Below are 11851 nucleotides of genomic sequence, written 5' to 3'. Positions count from 1 at the left end.
TTCTCTACGTTTGGCTGCTCCAGACTTCGCTGTGGGTCTGGAGCCGGAGCTGGGTGCGGGCAGTGGCGCCTTGTCTCCAGCCCCAGCTCTGAGCGTCCCCGGAGCCCTCTGGTCCGGGCCCGTCCCAGCCCACGACGGAGGATTAACCCAGCGCATCCTCCTCCTCCTCCTCCCGCACTTGGCTGAAGGGCCACTAGATGGTGGTAAGTACCTGCTGACTGCAGCCTTCCCGGGGAGGGTGCCCAAACCCCCTGGGCTGCACCGGAGCAGCCCCCCGGCACCCGCCAGCCCTCGGCCGGCAGCGGCTGGGGCGCGTCGGTGCCAAAGCAGGAGCATCGCCCGCGGGGTGAGCCCAGCCATCGGCCCAACGGCTGCTCCGAAGCACAGCTGTGCAGATGTTTGGAAGCCGGGCACAATCGGGGGGACCCCGTGGGACCCCAGAGGCATGCAGGGGGCTGCGGGGATGCAGCCGAACCCGTCCCGGTGCCTGCTGCCTTGCCGGGCTCCCGCACACGGCCTCGCTCGCACCCACGGAGGCACCTCCCTGACGGGCATTTCTTTGGTGCGGAGGATGGTTTTGGGATGCCCAGAGCTCAGCTTGGCAGGGCACGAGCTCGGCTCAGATCCCTCCGGTGTTCCTGACCTGCTCTTCCAGCCCCAGCTCTTTGCAGCGTGGGTGACCCTGAGCAGCCGTGGGAGCCCGTGCCGGGGCGGCAGGGATCTGTGCACCCAGAGAGAGAAACGCTCCCTCCGCTCTGCCCCTCAGCGCGATGCTCAGCCATCCCCTGTCTCCATTTCCCCATCCATGAGCATCTTGCAAGGGGCAGCTGCAGGGCCAGTATCCATCTCTCCAGCATCGTTCCTGGGAGCCCTTTGGGATCCTGGCAGGGAGGAGCCGATGCTCTCGCCCAGGCGGATGCTCCGGTGCAAAAAGGACCAGGGCTTGGGACTGGCTGGACGCATCTGCCCCAGCCCTACGTATAGGAAACGGCCTGGCTGTTTGTACCCCGTTACCGCTCCCGATGCTCAAGCATCAGGAGGCCTGATCCTGCCCCAGAGCCACCGACTCGCCCAGGAGGCCTGGGCGGAGGACCTTCATGCTCTGCTCGAGGAGGAGCTGGGGAGACGGGCTAGGAGAGGGAGATGGGAGGAGGATGCTTTGGCCAAGCATGGCCTGCTCCAGCCCCAGGTCAGAGCAGGAGCCCCCCCCCCCCCCCAGGTCGCTGCACGCTCTTGGGGGGGGGGGGAAGCACCATGGTTTGTTTGCACAGACTTGAAAGACAGCCTTCCTTGGGGGGGGGGGGGGGTGAGGATGCGCTGTCTGGAGAGCCTGGCCCGCTTCCAAGCGAGGAGGCTGTTTTTCTGGCAGGCGGTGGGGAGGAGAGAGACGTGCCAGGCTGCAAGGGCGCGGGGAGGGGGGGGGGCGAGCCATCCTCGCCTGCTCCGGGTGGGGAAGGGTTACCTCGAGCGGCTCTGCCTGCCCGCCGTGTCCCTGACCCCACACAGGTGACGGGGTCGCGGCTCCGGTGCCCAGAGCTGACTCACCGGCTGCCATAACACCCCCCCCCCACCACCACCACCACCCCCGGTATGGCCACGTCAGGCCACCGAGGTGCTGAGCCAGCCCCACGCGTGGCGGAGGGAACTGTCACCCCCCCCCCCGGGCCATTGCCCCCAGCCTCTGCAGCAAAGCAGCCCTGCACAATGGCACCCAGGCAGGACCCCCACCCCCCCGCCCCGGGGAGCACCAACGCTCGGCTCCCTGTGAAGCGGGGCTGCTCCCCCGGCCCCCCCCCCGGCACGGCCAGGTCTGCCTCTGAGTCACTGTTTTCCCGACAGCTTTGCAAAGCTGATCAACGCCGCTAAAAATAATTTCCGCCTGGCTCCGAAACGCAGCCAGCGTCGCGGCTGCAGCCCCGAGGGGGAAGGATGGGCACCACGGGGCCCTGCGAGGAGGCACCGGCTGGGAAAGGGGACAGAGGCTGCCTCCGGCAGCCCCCGCGGGCACGGCTGAGCCCCACGAGCTGCCCTTTCCAAATCCACCTTCAGAGGGAAGCCCCTGGGGCCGGCTGGCTCCTGGCAAGGCGTCGAGCGAAGGATGCGGCGGTGCCAGGCCAAGCTCCCGGTGCAAGCCGTGCTGGGGGACTGCGGGGGCAGGATACGGCCCCGGCCGAGGGCGTGCTGCCTGCACGAGGCTGTGCACGGGCGAAGGCCACGCGTGGGCGCAGGAGTGGGTCCGTGGGCACAGCTGGCCTCACAGCTGCGCCATTTGGAGCCGCGCACTCATGAATATGCATGAATATGCATGAGGGGAGGGGGGCAGCCAATGGCAGCGGCGCTTTGGCGCGCCAGCAGCTGCCAGCCTTCGCAATGAACTTCTCCTGACATTCTGGATGCGCCTCGATGGGTTTCCAACCCTCCCTTCCCCCTCCCCGGTGCGTCCTGGCCCCCCGCGTGGGGCCAAGACACCCCCCCCCCCCCCCCCCATGCCGGGCCCAGCACTGCAAAACACGCTTCGGGGCCAAGGTGGGACCCCTCAGCCCTGCCTGTCCCCTGCCACCACCCCGGGGCTGTCCCCAGCATCCCATGCTGGCCCCAGGGGACCTTTCTGCTGCCCAGGGCAGGGTCGGCCCCGATGGTTTCAGCAGCTCCAGCCCCACGGTGAGAGGTGCAATAACCCCCTCTTTTCCCTAAAGCCATCTATCTGAAATTACCTCGGCCTCAGCTTGGCTCCCTCCGCCCCCGCAGCAAGGACACACGTTGCCAGAAACCAGTAAGTCTCTTCTATTTCATTTTTATTTCAAGTCAGAGCACATCGGCTCTGCCTTCACCAGTGCTGAGGGTGGGAGGAAAAGGTGCAGGAGAGCACGGGGAGCGGCATCAGGAGTAGCCGGAGCCCAAGCGCTGCCGGACACCGACTCCGAGGCAGCTACATGCTCCTTTTTTCCAAGCAAACTAGATCCTGGCTGTGAGGCCCCCCCGTTCCGCCCTGTGCATGGCAATCCGTGTGCAAGGAAGGAGCCCATCCGGAAAGGGGCATCCCTTCAAAAGGGCAGGGGAGACAAACTGCCCCCCCTCTACCTCCCCACCGACTCGTTCCCCAGCCCCACGCTCCCAGGGGGAAACTCATCTCTGTTCGTCCCAGCTGCAGGCAACCTGCGGGGTGAGCTGTGCCAGGAGGTCCCAGGTGTGGGCTCCGGCTCCACGCAGCTGAGACCACCCTCCCCAGGAGCCGCACAGCGCAGCTATTACCAGGGAAATGCAGCCTCCCCTGCTTGCAGCACAGAGGGGAACACTAAACCGAAGAGAGCCGCTGGGCAGTGGCCAGCCCCTGCTCCCAGCCTCCAGCTCCACCAAGGAAAGCCTTCCTCCGTCGTGCTGGACGTGAGGCAGCGTATCCCACCCTGCCCCGGGTCAGGGACGTGCCAAGAACACAGAGCGTTGGCGCTGCCACCTAACTGCTACTGCTCCAGTCAGAGAGCAAAGGCCATGGGAACAACAAACACAGGTTTCACTAACCACTAGATCTCTCCTCCAAAGAGAAGAGCGATACGAACACACTGCCTGGGACATCAAGGACAGTCAAGAGTCAGCAGGGAGAGAACACGTGAGCCCCGGACACCGCAGAGCCCAGGACAAGGCCGTGTTCCCAGGGCAGCCCCAGTCCCGCCAGCCTGGACGTCCCTCCGGCTCAGCGGCGGTCCCTCTTCCAGCGAGGGCTGCAGGTCCCGGGGAAGGCAGGCGAGGTCGCTAGAGCCGTTTACTGCACCTCACGCCGTCCGCCCAAGGGCTCAGCTGGCTCATCCGGACTGTCCGAGTGGGCGTCGTCCATGCCGAAGTCGCTCCAGTGCGGGAAGGTCTCTAGGCAGCTCGGACCCTGCGGGCTTCCCAGGCCGGTACAGCTGGAAAGAGAGAACAGGTCAGAGCGGAGAAGGGATCCCGGGGAAGATGCAGGGCCCGAGGTGCGCACGCGTCTCCCAAGTCAACTGCTGCCTCCGTGGCGCAACCCCTTCTGCGCAGCGAAGGCTGCTTCCCCTCTGCACAGCCCCACCACAGACCTCAGCCTCCAGCCAGCTCAGCCACAGAAGCAGCCGCTCACCCTTGCGCTCAAGCCCAGAGCAGGAAAGGCAGCGGGGGGGGGGGGGTGGGAAGAGACTGCCACCGGCGAGAGGCAGACAGTGCTGGCAGCTGAGGGACACGCACCGAAGCCACGCTGCCTGGGTACCTACCCATTAGCCTGGGCTGCTGCGCTCCCTCAAACCCCTTCCTTAAACCAGAAGGGCTCTATTTAAAAACAGGTCTCTCGCTGGAGTCCAGACACCTCTTTCTTCCTGCTATTTGAAAACCAAGACGAAGAAACACGGGCACTGGGTGGTGCAGAAGGCCGGACACGGCCTCCTGCTTAGCGGGTTAATACCTCATTTGAGGGGCAGGGGGACCCAGAGCATCTCCACCAGGCTGCCAGCGAGCACAGCCAGGGACCCCGCGCCTGCCACAGGACTCAAACACGCAGGTGAGGTGTGTGCTTGTTCAGCTTCTTGCAGGGAGCTGCAGCAGCGGCAGATGGAGGATGCCCTCCTCTCCCACCAGGTCAGCTGCCTCCCCAGGTGCAGAAAACCCTCGACTGGCTGCAGGGGGGGGGGGGCAGTCACCCCACAGTGAGATGCCCAATTAATTCCCCAGCATGCAGCAAGCACTCTGAAGCTCTGGTGGGCGTGAGGAATTGCAGAACCCACTCACGCTGGGAGGACGAAGGCAAGACGCAGACACACGGAAAGCCTGAGCTCTGAAAGCCTCCAAAGGCTCCTCACTCCCCAGAGATTAAGGGAGGAAAGCAGCCGAAGACCTTTGTAAATCTCAGCTTAAGTTCTTCTGAGAGACTCGAGCTCTTTTCTGCTAAGCTTTGGCCATGGCCAGGACAGGTCACGCTCCGGGGCAGCGTGGAGGGGCAGTACAGGAGACCGCTGGTGACAGCCCAAGATGTCCAGCTCCGATCGCCTGATCCCCAGGAATCCTGCCCGTTCGGTGTGCAGGGCTGGGGAACACGTGCTCCACTTCATTGCCTCAAACGACTGTAGCAAGGATGGGACAGGGAAATTCAAAACCATTCAGGGGTCTCCAGAAAGCTTGGCAGCTCCTCTTGTTTCACAGCAGAGGCTGTTTGCTACTAGTGAAAGTCCCCTGCGCAGGCACCAACCATTTCAAATCGGGCTGTAGCCAGACCCACAGCTGCAAACACTGGCAAGGGGAGGTGCGGACAGCAAGTCACCAGCTGCCTCAGAGCACTGCCGGTAGCCAGGCCTGCTCCAGCCAGCACAGAGCAGCTCCAGGCACAGCGAGGGAGCTGGGGGCTGCCCCGCTGGCGGCACCCCCAGGCCGGTCCTTCCCTGCCTGCGTTACCTGCCGTGCAGGTCCCCTCCCGGCAGCAGCGCGGGGCGGCTCTCTTCCTCCTGCACCCAGCCGCAGTTGGACATGGCGTAGTGCAGGATGGCTTCTGTCACTGTCTGCGAGCCCTGGCCTTGCACGCACGCCTCTATCTCGGGTACCGAGAGCTGGCTCTGCAGGAAAAGGTGCAGCCGGCTGTCGGAGAGGAGGACCACGTTCTGCACAACCCTGTGCACAGAGAGAGGAGGGTGAGTGAGGCAGGTGCCCAGGAGCGCAGAGCACGCTGAGCCCTGCCCCACCAACGCCTCGTGCGTCCCACACCACCAGGATGACCGGACGGCTCTACTGCCACCTCACAGCCAGCATCTTCTAAGCAAGACCGGAGCAGCGTGTCCTCTCCCTCCATCCAGCCCTCCCAAATGCTCTACTCACTTCTCCAGGAACTGCTGCAGCCCCTGTCTCCGCTTCTCGATGAACTCATCCGTGCTGCCCACGAAGAAGGTGGATTTCCCGGGCAGCTCTGGGACAGGCCTGCAGGCACAGAGCAGAGGCAGCAGTTCAGGGTCAGATCACCCCAGCGCCACAGCAAGGAGACACACAGGGGCACCGTGGCAGCAGCAGCCAGGACCCTGCTTTGTGCAAAGCTGGAGCTCAGGTATCCTGTGTTCGAGTCTGGGGTGTCTACCCACATCTCTTCCAAGTTCACGTGGGACTCCCAGGGCAATGGGAAACGGCATCTGGCTGCAGGAGGGGGAAAGGAGGGAGAACAAGGCATGCTTACACCAAGCCAGCATTCTTCTGGAGCTGCCTCCTCAGCCACACGAATTCACGGTACCGGCGCCGCACGCATGAGGTCTTGGCAGTAAAGGCCTTGCTGTTGGTCTGCAAAAAAAAAAAAAACCCACCATGGAAATAATCCACGTGATTGAGGGGCGGCAAGGCAGAGGAGGGCAGGATCTCGCCTGCACAGACCCCTGAGCTCAGTGACTAAGGGATCCCCTCCAAGCACTGGGCTTTAGGGAGCGCTGGGGGAGCTGGCGCTGCAGGAAAAGGTGCAGCCGGCTGTCGGAGAGGACCACGTTCTGCACAACCCTCTGTGCAGAGAGAGGAAGGTGAGTGAGGCGGGCGCCCAGGAGCACGCTGAGCCCTGCCCCACCGTCGTCTTACGTGCCCCACACCACCAGGGTGACCATCGACAGCTCTACTGCTGCCTCGCAGCCAGCAGTGCCTAGAAAACCTGAGCAGGCTCCAGGGGACAAGTTGGGTCTCAGACCCGCACGGAGACAGCGCAGAAGGAGGGATGGGCTGCTGAGGGTTCCCCCTTCATGGCTCCTTCCATCCCCGCCCAGCACAGCGGGACATGGCCGGACAACTCCGCTCATGAGCCTCACAATACGGCACGACCGAGCTCTGCAGCTCACCCCTGTCCCTCAGCTGCAACTCACATGGAGGAAGATTTTATAATCCACATAGGAGTTCCAGGAGCCTTCGTTCTGCACCCGGGGGTCCTGAACACGCACCGTGGTCAGCTCCTACGGCACAAACACTGCCTGAGCGCGGGGAGGCAGCGCTCACCGCCCCGCGCCAGCGTCACCCCCTTCGCAGGGCTCAGAGGGGCTCCCGGGGACAGGTACCCACGACCACACTGGCTTGTCTGGCCATCCTGCCCCAGGGGCAGCGCAGACACCTCCAGCCTTTCCCATCCCTGTCACCAGCTGCCCCTCAGCTCTGCCCCCCGGACCCTGCCCAGCGTTCAGCACCTCTCACCCCTCGACACAGCGCTCAGCCAAGACCACCCGCTCCAGCGCTGCCAAACCCCAGCCGGGAACAGACAAAACCCGTGTCAGAAAGGGTCTTACTTCTTCTCGGTTCTCCAACATCCTAGAGCCAGAGCCCAGCGGGAAACATCTGTACAGAGAAAAAAGGATTTAGTAAGACAAGATCAACACATCAGGGTCTCCCACGTACTCTGCATCCCCCCAGGCACCTCACACCTCTGTCCCATCCAGCAGGCACCTCTCCAGCCCCCACATCCGCACCCAGCTGCCCTCCCTGATCCTCTCCCCTCAGTCACCATGAAGTAAAGATGATGCATTCAAATGCAGCAGCCCACAGGGCAGAAAGCATCCAGCGTTAATCTCCCACGTGCTCCTGAGGCAACGTGGCCCGTTGGGCTCTCGCTGGGGTGTGCGCTGTGACCAGAGCCGGAGCCTGCAGCACCTCTTTCCTCCACAGCTCGTCTTCAGGTCACCCCTGCCCACAGAGAGGCACTGGGATCCTGCAGCCTTCTGGAACAGCGCTCAAAAATCCCCGGATCACAGACAGAGGTGAGCAGGGCTCCCAGCTCAGACAGGCTGTAACCACCCGAGAACGGGATGGGGCAGCCGGCTGCTCCTGCTGAGCTGCCTGCCCTCCTCTCCCACAGCACGTCCCTGCTCCCGGGCAGGTAACGGGGTCTCCGGGAGAGCCAGGCACAGCTCCAGGAGAGCTTTTCCCCCAGCGTAACTCCCATTAGCCGGGAACAGCCTCCTCGTTGCACAGCACCGAGACCCCAGGTCCCCAGTTTGCTCCTGCAGAGCCAGAACTGGCAATGCAGGAGGGGGACAGGGTGGAAGAGCCCGGCCCACTCCCCTCACGGGCAGGTTTGCACCGAAATACCAGGGGAGCCAGTTCAGCCGGGGAGGAGAAAACCCTGCTTTTATCACAGTTTCCTTCTCCTACAGGCCTCCCTCTCCTCTCGCTGCCTGCCCGGCACGAGCTCGGCTGGGCCGTCCCAGCAGGGGAAGCAGCCAGCCCGCACCAGGACCCCACAGGGGCTGTGTTTCCCACTGCCCCTCGCCAGAGGAAACCTGCTTTTCTCCTGCGTAGACCAGACCCGTTCCACAGCTGCCACCTCAGTAAGTCTCCCACCAGCACCAGACACAGATATACTGTTTCTCTCTGGCTCTTTCGCAAGTCACCTGAATAAGCAGCAAACTCGGTACCAGATTTCCCCACCCGGCTAGGTTTTGTGTCTGCATTGCAACCGCTCTCCCTTGGGTCCCTCCCTAACCCCCTCCCCCCCTTCCCCTTCTCCCAGCGGGAGCTGGGGGCGGGGGGGGGGGGGTGACGAGCGTTGGTGAAGCCCTCGGGGAGCCGCAGAGGCGCCCGGTGCCCCCCGTGCTGCCCAGCCTTCCTGGCTCAGCTGCGCCGCGAGCTGCTCGCACGCTCCCATCGCACCAGCCGCTTCCTCCGCCACATCCCTCCGGCGCTCCCAGGTCCTGCTGGACCGTGTCAGCTAATTTGCTGCACCATTACGTGCTCCTGCAGTTATTCCTGTTCTGCAACACCATGAACACGGTGCCAGGGCTTGGAGGAAGGGGGTGGTCAGCGAGATAACCTCCCCCCCCACCCAATAAATGCACAGTCCAGCCAGTGAAACCCCTCCGAGATGGAGCGTGTGTCCCCGGCCCCGCAGACGCACTGTGCAGACGCAGACCAGGAGTACTCGTCAGGGGGAGCTGGAAGACCAAGCGTGTCCCGTGTCCTGGTTTCGCCTCCTCTGTGGGACTGTTTGCAAGAGGTTTTGGAACCCCCGGGATGAGCCGGCAGCTCATGACTTTGCCTGTCACAGCCCAGGCTCCCGAGGGACGCGGCTGCCTGATCACAGAGGCGAAGCAACCCTTCACCTGTTCCCCATTCCTGGAGTCTTGCCTTTTAGGCCATGAGAGCTGCCAAGTGCCAGGCAGCGCTGGAAACCCAGCCTTTATTTATACGCTCAGATGCGAAGCAAAGCTATTCTGAAGACGGAGCTAATTTTAGCTGGGACAAGGGGAGGGGTTGAGCCACAAACCACGCTTTAAAAATCTGGCTCCACCGGTTTGCAGGTACTTTCTGCAAGACTTCAGCCATCCGATTCCACCCGGAGAGCACAGAAAGCGTTAATAACAGCGGAGAAGAGTTTCGGGATGGACGGCAAGAGACCCAGGCCCGCTCCGAGATGTCTCCGAGTAATCGAACTCTTGCTGGAGTTGGGTCAGGCTGCTGCTGTTTCCAGTTTGAGCTGTAAGGGGGAGGGCGAGGGGAACCTACCAAAAAAAAAAAACCAAACCCCAAACCCCACGCTTTAGCGCACACGATTCTTCCCCTGGGGAAGGAGGGGAGCGAAGGAGCCAAATGTGACGTGAGTCACTTTTGCTCAGCGCGGTAATGGGGGAGCTCCGATCCTCCCCCGTGCTGGGGGCTCCCAGCCAGAACCAGTTCAGCAGCAGAACTTGACCATTATGTTCCCCGGCCTCCCCAGGGGACGGTGCCGCCGTCCCGTTGCTTTTAGAGCTCCTTGCTCTGCATAACAGCCCTGCCTAGATTAAAAATGCAGGAGGGAGAAGAGAGAGACTCAGAAATTGCCTGATGGAATAGCGGAGGGTTGCCAGAAAGAGGAATTTAATTTCCCAGCTACTGAAAGGGTGCTCCGAAGAGCAGAGAGACCTGGGGGAGGAGAGGGCTCTCTGCAGTCAGCGAGGAGGTGGACAGCCTGCGGGGAAAACTGAGATCAGGGAGTCCGAGCGTTCACGCCTGTTACCTATACTTTCATCCAGAGTTGTACCAAGAAACGCATAATCTTATTTACGCTTTATTTGGAGTTAATTGATCTTAACTTGATAAATCAACTTAAACCCAATGGAGAAGGCAGCTCCGAGTTAGCTTTAAACAATTACACCAAATCCTCTTGCAGGGCTTTTGCTTAAAGCCTCAGTTTAAGGGGCCCTGGGATACGCGGTTTAGGGTTTGGTTTAATCTTCCTCCAATTTGCATTTCAGCGTTTCCAGGGCTCACACTTTCAATGTCTTCTAGCTAAAAGGACGCAAGAGGTGGAAGCCGCGCAGAACCGCCCCACATCCACGCTCCTGGAGCCTCACGGCTTTCACCTGCCCAGGATACGGCAGTCTGGGCGTCGAACGAGCCACAGACACGGTCCGACTCCAGGTGGATTGCCTCCCCCAGCCCTCTACTCACACTGCTGACAGAGAAAGTGTTAGTTTTTATCTCTTGCTCGCTATCTTTTACCTTCCTTGCTGACTCAGACACATCCCTAGCAGCAGTCTCTACCCCGCTGTAGCAGCGGGGCCGGCATCCAGTGCTCTTTCCTAACCAGCACACACCAGCGATAGTTTAGTCCAGCTCGGAGCTCCCTCCCCCAGCTCCGTTCCCCCTACCCAGCGCCGGGCTGGCCGAGGCTTCGCGTCCAGGCGCAGCACTGCGCCAGGCCACCTCCAGCCGCGCAAGGGGCTCCGAGTTTTGGGGACAGCCCCACAGAGGAGCTCCGCGGCAGGAAAAAAGGGGAACGAGTCCCGCTCGTTTCTGCTTTTGCTTGTCCCGCTCGGACAGAGCTGTCCACAACGGATCCCGGAGAGGATTTTTCGGAGGTTGTTTTCCCGTCCGGGAAGGAAAAGGCTCCCCATCCCGACAGGTGTCCCAAATCGGGACCCCCTTGGTCCGACGCCGGACGGGGACGTCCCCAGCCCGCCCAACGCCACAGCACATCAACCCGAGGGCCGGGCACTTGACCGCGCACGCCAACGTCGACTCCCTCCGGCGGCAGCGGCCCAGCCAAGCCGCCCCCCGAGCTCGGCGGCGCCGGGAGCACGGGCTGGGGCCGGGCCCCGGCGCCGCTCCGCCCGCTCCACGGCTCCGGCCCGGCCCCGCTCTCGGGGCTCGATGCGGGAGGCCGGTCCGGTCACCGAGGCCTCGGCCCAGCCCCGCCGGGAGAGGCCGCGGCAGGGAGTGAGGCCCAGCCCAGCCCCGCCGCCCCGGCCCCGGCCTCGACCATCCCAGGGCCCTGCCCCGCCGCCGTCCCCGAGCGGGCCGAGGATCCCCCGTCGGGGGTTGGCCTCTGCCTGCCGCGGGGCCCGGGGGATCCCCAGGCCCCGCCACCGAGCGGCCCCGGGCCCGGGCCTGCCCCCAGCGGGCCCCTCCCCCAGGGCCCCCCTCACCTCTTCGCGCAGGTCGTGGCCCCTTTAAGCGGCGCGGCGGCGCGGCGGCCTTATAGCGAGAGCGGCGCCGCCCCTTCCGGCGCGGGGCATGCTGGGAGTCGTAGTCCGCCCCTCAGGCGGCGGGGCGCGGCCCGGGCCCTTCAGCTGCGGGCGGCCTCCCCGGGGGGAGGCACGGCCACGCCACGCCGCGGTGCCATCCCCCCCGGGTCGGCGCGCCTAGACCTAACCGGAAAGGCCGCGCCGGGCCGGGCGGCCGGCGGTAGCGGAGCGGGGGACTATAGCTCCCGGTGCACCCCGCGGCGAGCGGACTACGGTTCCCGGGTCGCCCCGCGGTGGCGGACTACGGCTCCCAGGGTGCCCCGCGGCGGGCGGGCGGGCGCGGGTCGCGGCGCAGGCGCAGTGCGCGCGGCGGGTACTGGGGCTGGCCGGGCTCTTTTGTTCGAGGGAGGCGGACGGAGAGCGGCCAGGCCCGCGGCGCCACCCGACCCGCCCCG

At 63.9% G+C, this 11851-nt stretch overlaps 1 protein-coding gene across 2 annotated transcripts; it reads right to left on the bottom strand.

The window, feature by feature from the left end:
* Positions 1-2774: 2774 nt before the first annotated feature.
* On the bottom strand, positions 2775-11425 carry SNX11 (sorting nexin 11). 2 transcript variants are annotated; one of them, XM_076356777.1, is made up of 7 exons: positions 11358-11425; positions 7245-7293; positions 6831-6917; positions 6167-6267; positions 5818-5916; positions 5401-5613; positions 2775-3902 (listed from the first exon to the last, which is right to left on the bottom strand). In XM_076356777.1, the coding sequence occupies exons 2-7, from the start codon at positions 7263-7265 to the stop codon at positions 3761-3763; spliced, it is 663 nt and encodes a 220-aa protein (XP_076212892.1). In that variant the 5' UTR covers positions 7266-7293; positions 11358-11425; the 3' UTR covers positions 2775-3760. The 2 variants fall into 2 exon arrangements, with proteins under 2 accessions (XP_076212892.1, XP_076212893.1); XM_076356778.1 differs by lacking the exon at positions 11358-11425 and adding an exon at positions 7460-8348.
* Between the last annotated feature and the right edge of the window lie 426 nt (positions 11426-11851).

Source organism: Aptenodytes patagonicus, chromosome 20 (assembly GCF_965638725.1).
Source record: "Aptenodytes patagonicus chromosome 20, bAptPat1.pri.cur, whole genome shotgun sequence".
Classification (NCBI taxonomy): domain Eukaryota; kingdom Metazoa; phylum Chordata; class Aves; order Sphenisciformes; family Spheniscidae; genus Aptenodytes; species Aptenodytes patagonicus.
This window is presented reverse-complemented; position numbering and strand designations above follow the sequence as displayed.